At 43.4% G+C, this 17142-nt stretch overlaps 1 protein-coding gene across 4 annotated transcripts in view; it reads left to right on the top strand.

Moving 5' to 3' along the window:
• Positions 1-15416, top strand: part of LOC127576987 (centrosomal protein of 128 kDa) — a 372768-nt gene extending 357352 nt beyond the window's left edge. For all 4 annotated transcript variants that reach the window (XM_052027856.1, XM_052027839.1, XM_052027847.1 and 1 more), the window contains exons 22-23: positions 6011-6119; positions 11004-15416. In XM_052027856.1, the coding sequence (XP_051883816.1) occupies positions 6011-6119; positions 11004-11128 (234 nt within the window). In that variant the 3' untranslated portion in view covers positions 11129-15416. The remainder of the gene's footprint in view (positions 1-6010; positions 6120-11003) is intronic.
• Positions 15417-17142: the final 1726 nt, after the last annotated feature.

The raw sequence follows: 17142 nt of genomic DNA, 5'->3' as shown, positions 1-17142 counted from the left end.
TTACTATTTGCATGTTGTCTGCATTCTCTGGAAAATCACTTACTATTCCTGACTCAAAAATTAATTGTTGAGTTCTGTCCCCATGCCCCATTCTCTCCCGGACAATTCCATGAATATTGACAGGCTAATTCTCCACTGGTGGCAGTGTGGGTAATCAGAGGAAACAGATTTAGGGCAATTAACTGAAGAACCTGAGGAGATTTTAATTTGATCAGTGAGTAATTATGATCTAGAATGCAGCAGTATTATTTTCAGTAGTAATAGTTAAAAGGGAGTGGGATATTTGAAGAAGGAAAGAGTTCATGATTTTGAGGAAGGTTCATGGGGCAGAACCTTTGCAAAGAGGAACAATGGGCCAAATGATAGAAACACAGAAACATAGAAAAACTACAGCACAATTCAGGCCCTTCGGCCCACAAAGCTGTGCCGAACATGTCCCTACCCTAGAAATTACTAGGCTTACCCATAGCCCTCTGTTTTACTCAGCTCCATGTACCTATCTAACAGCCTCTTGAAAGATCCTATCGTATCAGCCTCCACCACCGTTTCCGACAGCCCATTCCATGCACTCACCACCCTCTGAGTAAAAAACTTACCCCTGACATCTTCTCTATATCTACTCCCCAGTACCTTAAACCTATGTCCTCTTGTGGCCACCATTTCAGCCCTGGGGAAAAGCCTCTGACTATATACCCTATCAATACCTCTCATCACCTTATACACCTCAATCAGGTCCCCCCTCATCCTCCGTCTCTCCAAGGAGAAAAGGCCGAGTTCCCTCAACCTGCTTTCATAAGGCATGCTCTGCATTCCAGGCATCATCCTTGTAAATCTCCTCTGCATCCTCTCTATGGCTTCCACATCTTTCCTGTAGTGAGGTGACCAGAACTGAGCACAATACTCCAAGTGGGGTCTGACCAGGGACCTATATAGCTGCAACAATACCTCACTGCTCCTAAATTCAATTCCCCGATTGTTGAAGGACAATACACCATATGCCTTCTTAACCACAGAGTCAACCTGCGCAGCCGCTTTGAGCGTCCTATGGACTCGGACTCCAAGATCCCTTTGATCCTCCACCCTGCCAAGAGCCCTACCATTAAGACTATATTCCGCCAACATATTTGACCTATTAAGATGAACCACTTCACACTTATCTGGGTTGAACTGCATCTGCCACTTCTCAGCCCAACTCTGCATCCTATCTATGTCCCTCTGTAACCTCTGACAGCCCTCCAAACTATCCACAATCCTCCCAACCTTCGTGTCATCCGCAAACTTACTAACCCACCCCTCCACTTCCTCATCCAGGTCATTTATGAAAATCACAAATAGTAGGGGTCCCAGTACAGATCCCTGAGGTATGCCACTGGTCACCGACCTCCACTCAGAATATGACCCTTCAACAACCACTCTTTGCCTTCTGTGGGCCAGCCAGTTCTGGATCCACACTGCAATGTCCCCTTGGATCCCATGTCTCCTCACCTTCTCCATAAGCTTCGCATGGGGTACCTTATCAAACGCCTTGCTGAAATCATTGAAACATTGTGGGCCAAAGGGCCTGTATTGTGCTATAATGTTCTATGTTCTATCTTCAACCCAGATGATGACATATTAGAAGCCACTTTCAGACTTGTGACTTTCCCCTTGACACCAATATTTTGTCAGATTTTGGAGCACGGATACCTTTTTGTGAGGTCACTTGACACATTTCTTCAGAGGCTTGCAGTTTAATTTGAAGGAACTGGACTGGCAGATGTTTATTGGTTAAAGGATATCAAGGGATGTGAGGAAAGGGCAATCTAATGTTGCAGGGCAGAGCAACTATCGTGGAGGCCCTGGGGTTCATTGGTCTACTCCCATTTTGAATACTCCTCTGAGACTAAACAGGAGCACAGTGAAAACATGACCTTCTCTTGGCCTAAATGAAACTTCCTTGCAAAATTAGATATTGCCAGAGCTCAAAGGAGCTGAAAGAAAATGAAGATGTGCGAATGTTGCTGCTAACAGTCACCAGTAAGTAGGCTGGGATCCACAAATAAACCAACAAAATGGTAATAAAATGAATAATTTCTATCCACTCTCAATGGAAAGGGGCACTGGCAGACAATTTTTATCCCGGTTATGTATATTTTGTACATGAGAGAACCAATTTAGGTCTCAATTACAAGGCAGCTCTATTAATGTTAATTGTATCTCCGTTACTGTGGAAACTTGCAACGTACAAACACAACGGTTATTGTTTGAGCATCTTTATCTTAAATGTCACTGTCGCAAGTATAAATCTCCTCGTGTTATTCCCAACAACAGGCAATTGTAAAACCACATTTAACGTTGCAAAATGCTTCACAGGAAGAACATCAAACAAAATTTGATGCAGAACCACATAAGGAGATGACCTAAAGCTTGGTCAAAGATGGAAAAATAGGGGGCTATGTGGGAGGGAAGGGTTAGATAGATCTTAGAGCAGGATAAAATGTCCGCACAACATTGTGGGCCGAAGGGCCTGTACTGTGCTGTAATGTTCTATGTTCTAAGACCCGGGCTTTGAAGAGCATCGTAAAGGAAGAAAGACAGTGGTAGAGGGGTTTGTAGAGGAAATTCCAGAGTTTAGGACCATTGCACCTGAAAATATCTCTGCCAGTGGTGGACCAATCAAAACTCAGGGATGGCCAGCAGCCAGAATTGGAAGAGTTGCAGATCTTTTGGAAGATTTCAATCTTCATGAGGTTTCTGGATTAGGAAGGAGATCAAGGCCAAAGAAGAAACTTGTAAACAAGGAAGAGAATTTAAAAACTCAAGCATTATTTTAGGTCAGCAAGCTTTAGGCGTGATGTGAATGGGACTTAAGCATGTTGGGATGTGGGCAGCTGAGTTTTAAGTAGAATAGACTGAGGCAGGCCAGCCAGAAGTGTATTAGAATAATCAGGTCCAGTGCTTACAACTGTATTGATGAGGGTTTCAGCAACAAAGGAGAGAAGCAAGCACAGAAGTGGGAATGGATGATCGAAAGCTGTGATGGATGAAGATTTTAAATGGCAGAAATGCTAAATTATTATTTTAGAGTCATAGACTGGGATGGTACAGAAACAGACCATTCAGCCCACTACACCTGTGCTGACCATCAACCACCCATTTACACTAATTCTATTTTTTTATTCTCTCTGCATTCTCATCAGCTCCCCTCAGATTCTACCACTCACCTGCACACTAGGAAGAGGTCCTGCATTCGTATTTTCTGTAGAGGAAGATGATAGCTGATCATCCCAAGGAATTGAATCAGGGATGAATTGAATCAATTCAGGATTGAATCAAAATTTACATCAAAAACTGACAGTAATGAAGGAAATAACGGCACTGAAGACTGACAGATTTCCAATCCCTTCAATGGGGAAGATGTCACTCTGATATTTAAGTCAATCAAGGGAAGGAAATCAGGGAATTATGAACCTTAACTTTGTATTTGTTGATGGGAATTACTCAAGCCTGTAACTAAGCGTAGGGTGATTGAACACCTTGAAAATTTCCTGTGGTTCAGAGAAAGTTAGTCCGGATTTGAAAAGGGTACACAGGGCCTGTCAAAATATGTTGTCTCCTGTTTAAGCAACATTTCCACTTTAAAATTCTTCACTTATAAATTCTCCTGATTTCTCTCATAAATCAGGAGAGATTACAGAAACCAGCATTCCAATCCATGGAATTTAGAAAGTTCTGGTGTGAAAGAACATTTCGGCTAATCAGGAGGCCTAGGGTTAAGGAGCAGTGTCTAATAGGATAGAGCTATGGTCCTTAGGAGTGAAGGTAGCAAACACTCATACACACAAAGCTTGGGAGATGTTTGGAACTCCTTACCACAGTTGATGTTAGATCAATTCTTAATTTTGAACCTGAATTGACAGTGTTGTTAACCAAATGGTATCAGTGAGTTTGTTAACCGATGATCTCATTGAATGGCAGAGCAGGTCCAAGGTGATAATGGCTTCCTCCTGTTCCCATGTCCCTAGGATCGAGCAAATGTAAAGGTTACATTATTATTGAGAGAGATAAGATAAGATTTCTTTATTAGTCACATGTACATCGAAACACACAGCGAAATGCATCTTTGCGTAGAACGTGCCTGGGGCAGCCCACAGATAAGATATCTTTATTAGTCACATGTACATCAAAACACACAGTGAAATGCATCTTTTTTGCGTAGAGTGCTCTGGGGGCAGCCCGCAAGTGTCACCACGCTTCCAGCACCAACAAAGCAGGCCCACAACTCCTAACCCGTATGTCTTTGGAATGTGGGAGGAAACCGGAGCACCCGGAGGAAACCCATGCAGATACGGGGAGAATGTATAAAATCCTTACAGACAGTGGCAGGAATTGAACCCAGGCCACTGGCGCTGTAATAAGGTTACGCTAACCGCTACGCTATCGTGGACAGGTTAGGTGACATGTTTTCTGGTGTTGGTACTGGTTTATTATTGTCACATGTACCGGGATACAGTGAACAGCTTTTACTTTGGATGCCATCCAGACAGATCGTGCCAGACATAATTGCATTGAGGTAGTAAAAAGAAAACAGAATGCGGTATATAGTGTTGCAGTTACAGAGAAAGTGCAGTGCAGGTAGACAAATAAAGTGCAAGGACCACAACGAGGTAGATTGGGAGATCAAGAGTTCATCTTTTCGCGTATGAGAGGTCCATTCAAGGGTCTGATAACAGCAGGATAGAAGCTGTCCCTGAGTCTGCTGGTACGTGCTTTCAGGCTTTTGTATCTTCTGCCTTTCGGGAGAGGGGAGAAGAGAGAATAGCCAGGGTAGGAGGGGTCCTTGATTATGTTGGCTGCTTTCCCGAGGCAGCGGGAAGTGTAGACGGAGTCAGTGGAGGGGAGGCTGGTTTGCGTGATGGACTGGGCTGAGTCCACAACTCTCTGTAATTCCTTGCGGTCTTGGGCAGAGCAGTTGCCATACCAAGCTGTAATGCATCCAGATAGGAAGCTTTCTATGGTGCATCTACAAAATTGGTGAGGGTCATCGAGAACATAAAAATGGTAAGTATACCTACTGTTGTAATGTTAAAGGCTGTTATTCTTAGCACAAGAAGTTTGCTTTGTAAGTTGCCCTTGTTGATCTATATACTTAATAGCCGTGTACTATGGGAATAGCAATGCAGTGGTCATGTTACTGGATTATTAATTCTGTGAATCTGATTTGAGATCCCACAAAGCCACTTTGAGTATTCAATGTAAGTTTAAAAAAGCTTCTACCAGAAAAGTGACCTTGAAGCTATCAGACTACGCTACCTGCATAACCAGTTCACAAATGGCCCTTGGGGGAAAAAAATCTGCCATCCTTATACGTGATTGGAGAATTGAAATGGCCCTCTTGATGTGATATAACAGGCCACTGAGTTGTACCACTGTTACATAACATCCCAGCCACTGAGGTTCAAGTACACTGCAGCTTCTTCAGGTGCCTCTAGAGATGGTCAATAGATCCTGTCTTCACCAGAGCCACTCACATCCTGAGAATGATTTACTGTTCTGTATTAAACCATAATGAAACTTAATGGAGAATCTGGATACTTAGGCACTGATGTTATCTCTGATGACTTCCATGGTGAAAGGGGTGAATGACAATTGATGGCCCACTTGGGTATAAATCTTATTATCGTTCTGCTCACCCAGATGAGCTGAGTTGGTGTCAGACAAATGCAGGTTTTCCAGTTGAGTATTTTGGTGTACTGTGCACACTCCCAAGCCAGGCTCGATGTGGTACACCTGGAAGCAGACCCAAACATCTTATCTCAATGCAGAAAAGCAGCTACTTTAGAATCACTTTTTCCTTTCCCGTAATATCCATCTCAACACTGTTCCCAATATTGGGGCAGCTTCATGCCTACAGGATTGAGGCTACCCAAACCTGTCGTAAAAGATTTTGCTGGTTGAGAAACTGACTGACATGCATCTCCTGAAGTAAAATAACCAAAACGTGTTATTTTTAATGCCCTCGGACATTCAGGTGGAAGAGTCGGACACAGGCTTGGGGATTGAGCGCCTGGATGATACATCTGCCACATTAAGTGACCAGAACAGTTTCCCTTCCACCTGTTTGACTGCAGGCATGTGCTGTGAGTATGGAGTCTGCTGTGAAAATGTCGTTTGAGTTCTAGCCAACAGCCAGGCATTGAATATCCATTTGATCAGAACACCCACAAGCTCAGCTCAGCTTTAATGAGTGGTATCCACAGTGCTGGCTCTAACACAGCCTCTGGCCATAATACATCCTGTGTGTCCATTTCAGGAAAGAATGAATCTCTGCTTTTGCAGAAGGCTTTGAGATGTGATATGCCAGTAAAACGATGCTCTTTGTTTTTGCACAGTAGTTAGTTTGCAGTTCAATACTAGTGCCAGACAGTAAGAGTAGGAGAGCGTCCAACCACAACACTGACGTCATTGATCTCCCCACCATCATTGTTGTAAGGGTCAGCAGTGACCAGAGACTTAAACTGGACCCATCCTACAAATTCGGAGGCAGCAAGAGTAGGTATCCTGACGACCAAAGTCTTTCCGGCATCTACAAAGACAAGTCAAGAATTATGACGGCACACTCTCCACAGGCCTGGGTGAGTGCAGCTCAAACAACACATAGAACGATCCACACCATCCAGGACACAGCAGACCATTTGTGTGGGACCCCATTCATCACCCTGAAGGTTCATTCTGTCTGCTGCCAGTGCATTGTGCCTGCAGTGCGTACCGGCAGCAAAGAACACTGCAGCAACTTACACATGCTTCTTTAACAAGACTTCTCAAGGCCCTGATCACCACCACCAAGGAGGAATCATTGTTTGTGTCAAAATCCTGGAACTCCCGATCCAACTGCTTTGTGGGAGTACCTGCCGGGATTCATCCCCACCCTCCCACGGATGATGATGCTCACTTTGTCAGCATCCCACGGATGAATGGTTTCAGGAGGTGGTAGGGCACTATCTGTTCCTCAGCAGGAGATGCAGCGGTGGGTCCTGGAGTGCAGTGCCTAGTATGGGGAGGGCGTGGGATTCAGATAAAACTGACGGAGCAGCAAATGTCGGTATTTATTGCTACTCCTTATGCCATGCCCTTGCAACTTCCTAATGTCTGAGAGAGCGTGCAACTGGTAGTGCATGGCCAAAATGGGAAACAAGCATCCTTCACAGCGGTGCACAGAAGTATATAGAATTTACACAGGAGAATCAGACTGTTTACCCCAACTGTTTGTGCTGGAGTTTATATCCCACATAAGCCTTCTATGGCCCTAACCCCACTGGCAAATCTCAATTACTTATCCAGCTTTTCCTTAAATACATCTAAGCTATTCACCTCAACCACGTTTTGTAGGAGCAAGGTGCAGATTCTTACAATTCTCTGGGTGAGGAAGTTTCTTTATTGGCTTTATTGCAGACAGTTTATATTTTTTTACACACCAGCTTTGGTCTTCTACAAGTAAAAATGCCTTTGCTCCATCCACTCCAACAAACTCCTCCATAACCCTAAAGACATCTTATTAGACTGCCCTTCAGTCATAGAGTCGTACGGCATAGAAACAGGCCCTTCGGCCCAACTCGTCCGTGCTGACCATGGTGCCCACCAAGCTAGTCCCATTTGTCAGTGTTTGCCCGTATCCCTCTAAACCCCTCCTACCCATGTACTTATCCAAATGTCTTTTGAATGTTGTTATTGTACCCACCTCAACAACTCCTTCTGGCACCTCATTCCCTATATGGATCAGCCTCTGCGTGAAGTTACCCCTCAGGTTCCTTTTAACTCTCTCCCCTCTCATCTTAAACCTGTGCCCTCTAGTTTTTAGTTTCCCGTCCCTGGGTGTTCCCTGGTGTGTTCACCCTATCTATGCCTTGCATGATTTTATGCACTTCTATAATGTCACCACCCCGAATCTCCTACATTCCGAAGAATAAAGTCCTGGCCTGCCCAACCTCTCCCTATAACTCAGGCCCTTGAGTCCTGGCAACATCCTCGTAAATCTCCTCTGCGCTCTTTCCAGTTTAATGATGCCTTTCCTATAACAGGGCGACCAAAACTGTACACAATATTCCAGGTGCGGTCTCACTAACGTTTTGTAGAACTGCAACATAACGTCCCAACTCCTCAATGCCCAGACTGATGAAGGCCAGGGTGCCAAATGCCTTCTGCACCACCCTATCTATCTGTGGCGCCGCTTCCAGCAAACTATTTACTTATAACTAGGGTACATGTACTTGTCATCTTTTTATGCTGGGTACAATCTTCGGGTGTTATTTCATTATAAAATTATAAGAGACACAGATAAGGTAGATGGTCAGAATCTTTGTCCCAAACCAGAGGGCTTAGGCGAGAGGAAGACGTTTTAAAGGGGATTTGCGGAGAAAGATTTAAACGCAGAGAGTGGCTGAAATCTGGAACGCACTGCCGGACGAGGTGGTGGAATCAGGCACTTGACGTAGTAGGATACGGACCTAATTCAGGCAAATGGGATTAGTGCAGACGGGCAATTAGGCCGGCATGGTTGTGATGGGCCGAAGCCCTCTGTGATTCTGTATCTTTTGTGAATCATCTCTGGTGCCTCTGAGCCTTTTTTTATAATATCAAGATCAGAGCTGCACTCCCAGTGTGGTCAAACCAAGTTTCCGTAGGAGTTTAGCATAACTTCCATGCTCTTTAGGTCTTTCTCTCTGAAAATAAACCCTGTGCTTTGTTTGCATTTTTATGGGCTTATTAACTTGCACTATTCATTATGAAGTTGTGGTGTTAGCAGAGCATCCAGTCCAATGCCAAATGAAGACAGAATGAATGTGGAAACAGCAATGATTTAAATATTTATCTAAAATTACCATTCAAGCAGAAAATCTCTTGTGAAGAAAAGATTGGACATGGCAGAGTTGTGGTAGGAGGATGAATGAGAACTCCCAGTGAGATTGTGAAGTCTTGCACAATATACAGCACATGAGAGCCAAGGTCTTATGCAGAAATACTTTAACTCTTCTTTGTTTAACACCAGTTATTTGCAGTTTGTGCTTTGTTTGAAGCGATTGTGTTTTTGTGGAGTTTTACCAATTTACCATTGTTGACATCTGTTGTTTTACCTTTGTAGAGCGCAGGAGTGGGTGGGTGTTCAACCGATGCCCGTCAATCTCCGGGGCGCCAGGTTTGCTGTTCCATGTTGCAGTGGGAGGAATACATTTGGCTTCAGCAGTAATGTGCCAGCACTGGGGTTAAAAAGGTCCTGCTGGCAATTGCAGTTGATGACTCTCAATAGGGAAAGGGTTTGAGAGGAGAACTGGGGCTTGGCTACAATTGTCCTGTGATGGAATGATGAGGAATGATAAGATAATGGCAGGCAGCCATTGCGAGTTTAAGTCTGCAAAGAGGAAAGTGAAATGGAGAGAAAATGAAGGTATTTGAGCAAAGAACTGGCACAATTTTGCGATACTTTCCAAATACAATTGTCATTGTGTACATTATCAATGACTCTCCTTCTAAAGAAGAGGGGCTTGAATTCTTTTTATTTTTGGATCAATTTTTGTAAAATGTTTTCTGTGTTAAATGTTTGGTAAAACTGGGTATTGTTGATTATTAAAAATACTTCACTAAAGTGGTTATTTGACAAATTTTTCATCTTCTTTCACATAAACGTATGTCCCTTGGACTAAAAGTTGATGCATCCCTTTAGTGAAGTATTTTTAGTAATCAAAAATAACAAAGTTTGCCAAACATTTAACATGGAAAACATTTTGCAAAATTGCATCAGCTGAGTCCTTTCCTCAAAAGGTCCCTTTTTCTCTCGTTCCATTTTTGCCAGCACTTTTCCATACTTTCTCGGCCCAATCGTGCCAGCAACCACACATCCCACAAGCAAATGGGATTGGTCAGTAGTCATCTACATCAGCATTTTGAAAATCACATGCAGCAAAGCAAAGGAGAAAGTAAGGCCTGCCTGGTTAACATTTATACCAGCGCAGGGTTTTCTCAGTGGGTGGCCTTTAACGATTGAGCAGCACGGTGACACAACTGGTAGAGCTGCTGCCTCACAGCTCCCGCAACCCAAGTTCAATCCTGACCTCGGATGTTGCCTGTGTGGAGTTTGCACGTTCTCCCTGTGACCGCGTGGGTTTCCTCCCACATCCCAAAGACGTGCTGGTTGCTAGGTTGACTGGCCACTGTAAATTTCCCCCTAATGTGTGAGTGAGTGGTAAGATTTGGGAGGAGTTGATGGGAATGTGGGGAGAATAAAATGGGATCAGTGTAGGATTGGTGTAAATGGGTGGTTGATGTTTGGCGAGGACTCTGTGCACTGTAGGGTCTGTTTCTATGCTATATCTCTCTACGATGCCATAATAGTTTTTGTTTTTCATTGGTACAAGAGCCTGTAAGGAAACCGGATAGAAGTTAATAAGATTATGAGAGGCATAGATAGATTAGACAATCAAAATCTTTTTCCCAGAGTTAGGGTTAGGGTCAAATATCAGACGACAGGGATTTAAGGTAGGAGGGGGAAAGTTTAGAGATGTGCAGGGCAAGTTTTTTTTACACAGAGAGTGGTGGGTGCTTAGAACATGCTGCCGGGGGAGTGGTGGAAGCAGATACAATGGTGGCGTTTAAGAGGCTGTCAGATAGACAATGTATATGCAGGGAATGGAGGGATGTGGATCATGTACAGGCAGAAGAGCTTTAGTTTAATTGGGCATGGTGTTCGGTGCAGACATTGTGGGCCAAAGGGTCTGTTCCTGTGTTGTACTGTTCTATATTCTTAACAGCAAAATCTTCAGGTGTCCCAGATCTAATTTTTATTGGCATATCTGTTACAATTACTCTGGAGCTCATTGACTTACCACATACAAAATATTTTTTCACATGGTTCCTGTGTTGTACTGTTCTATATTCTTAAGAGCAAAATCTTCAGGCTGATTTTGTATGAATCAGATGGGCTGGGGAGTGGGTGCTTTGAACTCTTATCAACATTGTGCTTTTCTTCACAGCACCAAGTGGCAGCAGCAACAGGCGAAGAACCCAGCCTCCTGGAAACACAGAAGCAAACGCAGGATGGGAGTTCGGCAGGGCCACTAATGGAAGAAAGTCTCCCGCAGAAAAAGACAAGTATTAGGCCATAAAAACCAAGTGACAACTGTATGTTTTTCCAGCAGCTTTAATGGATGGTGACTTACCTAGCATCAAGCAGGGTGGCTGTGAGCATTAATGAAATGTGCTCCCATCCATTGCATGCAAGGTAGCAGCAGGCGCTCAAACCCTCTTCAAAAGCACAATCTTTTCAATTTATTTTCTTTTGTATTTACCAACATGAGAAATGTGTGCCAGAATTACAAGAGGAGGAAAATATTCCTCGGTGCCAGTGTGAGAAAGCTGTAAAATTTTAAATTTGCACAGTTATTCAGCTCAGCATCCTTCAACCTAAATGGAGAACGTGTTTGCTAAATAATAGCCAAAGGCTTTAGGCTTCACCCCTTTAAAAATAATTCTTCAATGCGATTTAACAGCAGGCAATGTGTGATAAACACTCCACCCCAGCTTCTGATCTACCTCTTTCATTGAAGATAATGTAAGTGCCTGAAGGAAGGTTATGTTGCTGGATGGAGATCCTCCTGTTGACCTCAGAGGACAATTCCTAGCGTGCTGGACTGGGGAGAGTGCATGAGGAAAAGGCAGGTCCCTATTATAATTCCAGCAAGAAGTTTTTGGCTCTTGTTATAGACTAGGTACCTAGTGGAAGAAGGAACAGTGCTTCCATCAATTCCTGCTGAAATTACGGATGGGGTGTGGTTGAAGGAGGGGAGGATGAAAGGCCTCTAGGTCTAAACTTTGGTGATACTTGTCATATGTCTAGAAATGTCCCAGTGAGACCAGTGTGCTGGGTTCCAGCAGCGAACCCACCTCACAATGCAAGGTGGAGATATCTCATGGTCTTCCAATATCAGAGCCCTTTGCAAAGGGACCTGTGCACTCTTCTTCATTTGGGTGGGTTAGGGTGCTGATCCCCTTCCCTCGCTGGAGTTTTCTGCGTTAGGCGCCAGGTGTGTCTGTGTGAAAATTGAAAAGGGCCGATGCTGGAAATCAAACATAAAAACAGAAAATGCTGGAAATACTCAGCAGGTCAGGCAGCATCTGTGGGACGAGAAACAGAGCAAATGTTTCAGACCAAAGACCCTTCGTCAGAACTGGGAAGGAGACAAAATAGATTATTAAGCTGCAGGGAGGGTGGGGGAGGTCTCTGACAGGGTAAAATCAGGGTGACTGTGGGGATATCCCTTTCACCATATCAGAGACATCTCCCCTCCCTCACCCTCTCTGCACCTGTATAAACTTGTCTCCTTCAAAATTCTGACAAAAGGGTCTTCAACCTGAACCAGCTCTGTTTCTCTTCCCACAGATGCAGCCTGACCTGCTGAGTATTTCCAGCATTTTCTGCTTTTATTTGAGGTTTGTCATGTGTAATGGAGTGGGCTGCCCTTAACCCTGTCCAGGTGTGCATCTTCCATGACCGTGTATTCTGGCATGATGCCATCTCAACCTCTGTCCGACTTCCAGATTTGCAAAGGTGAAAGGGTTTCTAAAATCCTAAGGATTTTATGGAGACAGATGCAAAGCCACTCCTCTCACCTGTTTGTGGGGAGACTGGAAACATAGATTTTCAAATGATCCAATCTTGCTTCTATGCCAGAAATTACCACAATTCTAGGATAACAGCAGTTAGTTTACCTCTGTCTGTTCTTAAAAGGATAGCAGGCAAACAGCTGGAAAAGGAAAGGATAATTACAATTTTTGAAACAAAGACTGAATACCTTGATGTGGGCAGAAACTAACTCTGCCTGTTGATTTGCATTGTGTCATTAATTTAATCAGGAGGATGTCTGAATCTCAATCGCAGGAGTGCTGCAGTGGGTAATGGTGTACAAGAAGATCAATATAGCGGTTTGGTTTAGTGTTGTCACATGTTCCAAGATACAGCGAAAAGACTGTTTGCATGCCATCCAGACAGCTCATTCCATTACTAAGTGTGTTACATGTAAGGATTAAGAATTTCTTCTTTATTCCCAGCCAACACTGAAGATAAGCTTTAGACACTAGAATTTGTCTTGCCATGCATGCTCACTAACATAGCTCTCACAAATGAACCTCAGCGCTTACTTTAATATAAAGGTTGTATCAGCAGGTTGGGTGCATGCTGCAAGCAGTCATTGGTTTTTAACAGTGAATGGAAGAAGACTAAACTGCTGCAAACCGAGGGGTGAAATTCACAGAAGCTACAGCCATTTTTAGAAGATGACATTGCAATCTGTGGAAAGCCAAAGTCATGTTTACACATATCTCAGTGGATGGAATTCCTGAATCTATTGAAGTTGATTGAGCAAGCAAGCAAGAAGAATCTCCCAGGTGCTGTGCAGTCCATCAAAAGCCTTGCACAAGTCCATAAACATGAAAACCTGGTGAGGGCCACAAAGCCAGGGAAGCAGCTCCACTAATGTTCAAACAAACTGAAGGAGCACATTACATTTGAGCAATGCAGTTGTTGACATCCATAGATAAAAAATGTAGGATCTCTGAAGCTGGCTTGCAGAGACCAAAGCCATACCTTGACTTTCTATGTGTGATCGGTGAAGTGCCTTATACAATGTTGAGTCTAAATGAATGCCAGTGGATGGACAAGGCCTCTTTTTATATACAATCAACGTCTTCCACTATTTCCTCCACGGTCAAAGTTTGAGAGCTTTCCATGCCTTTGAAATTGTTGTTAACTTTGTTGTTTCCAAGTCAGTGATTTAATCCATATAAGCAAGCATCTCTCCATAATGGGTTTGCAAGGAAACCAGAAATCCTAAACCTTGGCACCTTTTCCTTCCCAAGTCCTCCTATCCACCCTTTCCTGTGGCTCAAGCCAGCACTGGAAATCATTTCAGGGCTGGTGGCACAGATTGATCCAAACTCTGCAGTAGGACAGCAGGTTCCCCACAGAGAGATACCACAGAATTTATTAGCAAGCTGTTCGTCCTGGGCTCAAAGCTGGAAAAACCTTGGCCTCAAACATGGTCTTGTCCGGTACTATGGATGGGTTGGTGGGGGGGAATGGTATTACATCGCTTTCTGCAGTGGATAAGTTTAGGTGGATGGAAGAAAAGAAACTAGAACATTTCAGTGCAACCTGTATTGCAAAGGTGAGATTTTAGAACTGATGGTAACTGTTTCCAGTGCAGACTTCCAGTACAACAAAGTGCTTCTGATTTGGTCCTATTCTGTGAAACTCCTCTGGACTCGTCCACATTAGTTGTTCTGTAGCAGTAGCCCAAACCATTATCCTACTCACAGACCCTGTGCACCAGTCATTATCCCCTCACTCTCAGCATTCACAATCCCAATGGACCAAAGAACTGCCCCTTCATTCCCAATATTCAGAATCCCTCCTTGCCAGAAGATCACTGTTCACAACTATTAACACAGCTTCATTATGGAACCATAAACACTTTCACTGGGTGTACTTAAGACCATTAGTCGTAGGAGGTCATTCCTTGCCTTCATTTCACCAACAACACTCGGTCTCAGTGAGTAACTTCAATCAGGAAGTGGAGCCAATGTTTACTCCATGTTACTGGTTGAGGTTTGTCCTGTAAGTGATGCAAATAACTTCCAGTTGCAGGCTCTTGGTTCCTCCTGCGCTGTAAACTATAGAAGTTTTGCTGTCTTTCTTCAGTTTCTCTCCGAAGTGTCAAATTCTTTGTGCAAGCATATTTTTACAGATTACTAGCTCTCTCTCCAACCTCCAAGCAACATCTCCTGCTATTCTCTTATCTGGTGCCACGTTACATAGCAAGGGCATAAAATGCTTACCTTTCCCATACATGCCACCTTCAGAGGAGATGTTAAGCTGAGGTCCCATCTGTTGAAGCAGCTGTTAAAGACCTCTACGATACTCTTCGAAGAAGAACTAGGTATTGTTCCCATCCCCTGATCATCCTTCATCCTTAATGCTTCCTGGGAAAACAGGACAAGAAGTTATGTGACCGGTGCAGACAAGCTGGTGCATGTGCCGCTGCAGCCACAGCACTTAACATAACTTACGCCAAATGCTTTAAAACATTTCAACTTGATTAGGCACTATATAAATGCAAATGTATTTAATTGCCACATAATTTGCATCTTGCATAACAACATAAATGAGCTAAGCCTCAGTCAACATTTAAAGGCTCCAGGTGCACAGAAATATAAATGTGTTTTATCTTTCATTGGTAGTGACTGGATACCCTGATCCTAGTGCGTAAATCTTCATAAATTAATTTGAATTGAGCGTAATATTGCACTCGGGTTTCTTACAATACATAGGCTTACTATTGGAATAAGATCACTGTACAGACTGATTTAGTGATTGTTGTAAAACCGATAAAAAAAATAAGATGAAAAGACTTTGGAATTTAAATAAATGCTCTATTTATGGCTTTTACTCAGGGTGGTACAATACTCATTCCTGAATATTTATCTTGCATAATTTTGGACAGGAAGCGATGGTCTTCTCTGGGTGAATGTGACTAGTGGGTGTGCCCAATGTCAGGTAAAATATAAGCCTTGAAAACTTTCTCCTTACTGCACTCGCTTGAAGATATCCACTTCCCACACAATTAATGTTATGGCTTCTGAGATTAGGCTTCATTTCTCAGGGGCAATGCTTTCAAGGCTACATTAACTGTCCATTGACCAGTGATGGACGACCTTCAACCACGGAAGCCCTGGAGGCACCTGTGTGTACTCACTTCGATATTACGTCAGGGTGTCTAGGATTCTGTTTGGGTGACAATGTATGTACAGCAGCACACTGTAAAATCAGGACGGAATGGTACATGGGAAGAACTTAGATGTGGTGATGATCTTAACGCTCTGCTGCTTCAGCCTTCCCTGTGGGAATTTCACAGGGCTGGGACAAGATGGGGTGAGCTGGTGCATCCTGTACTGAATCACCCTGTACCTGTGCTGCATTGATGATGGAAGTGCTTGTATATTGGGCTGGATTTTCCTGAGAGTTGTCATTTGTTCCACATGAAACACCTATTTCCTTAAGCATTGGGAAGTTTAGGACTCCATGGCAAATGTGCATGGTTGCAGAAATCCTGAACTTCCAGGTAAGTGTTCATTGCAGTTTTACTGGGAATGCTTCAGTGTCGGACTGCTCGTGCTGCAGAGAAGAAGGCTGAACTTGGTTTGAATGGAAAGGAACAGTTGTGAGAAGGTAAGATTAAAGTAACTTCCATCTTTTAAATTATTTGTGTTAGCCTAAACATTTCTAATTTTTAAATGAGTTTCTTTTAAAAAAATAGTTTACTTAACTTCATTGGCTCTTGAATTAAAATAAAATCCTTTTGAATATCAGAGACATCTTGAGTCACGGTGACATGTTGATGATTTTGACAGCCAGCTACACCAGGACCCATCTTAAACATTGCCATCATGTGTGGTTCCACCACCTCCCCAGGCAGCACATTCCAGGAACCCACCACTCTCTGCGTATTAAAGCTTGCCTCACACATCTCCTTTAGAATTTCCCCCTTTCACCTTAAACCAATGTCCTCTAGTATTTGACATTTCCACCCTGGGCAAAAGACTCTGTCTACCCTATCTGAGCTTTGTTGAGGAAGTTGCCTCAACATGGGCTTAGCTGGTAGGTGTGCACTGAGTATGGGTGGCTTGTTGATCCAGGAACACTGTGGTATTGAATTTATTGAAACAGGTGACATGGATGAATTATTGTATCCTAGATGGTCTTTCGATAGCTGATTACTACTACCTTCCTGCTGTCAACTTGGGCTTGCTACAAACAAGAGTGTAACTGGCCATTCATAATTGCTTTAACTATTTAAAATGTCATTGTTATGAGTATCTGGTCATTCTAGCCCTTTAGCTTATAGTGCCATTTGCTGAAAACCTGCCTCATCTGTACAGCCCATCCCTGGGTAATGAATGGGTTCTGTTTTCGCAAACATCCAAAAGTCAATATTGTCCCTAAGTTGGAAAAATACACAGAAATCATGCAATATGGTAACCATACCTCCGCAGTACTGTATGGCATCAAAAGCATATAAGACTGTTAAGAAAGAACAATTACTAAACGTGGAGAAAGAG

This window comes from Pristis pectinata, chromosome 1, assembly GCF_009764475.1.
Source record: "Pristis pectinata isolate sPriPec2 chromosome 1, sPriPec2.1.pri, whole genome shotgun sequence".
NCBI classification, from domain to species: Eukaryota; Metazoa; Chordata; class Chondrichthyes; order Rhinopristiformes; family Pristidae; genus Pristis; species Pristis pectinata.
The sequence above is the reverse complement of the archived record's forward strand: the minus strand, read 5'-3'. Positions and strand labels throughout refer to the sequence as shown.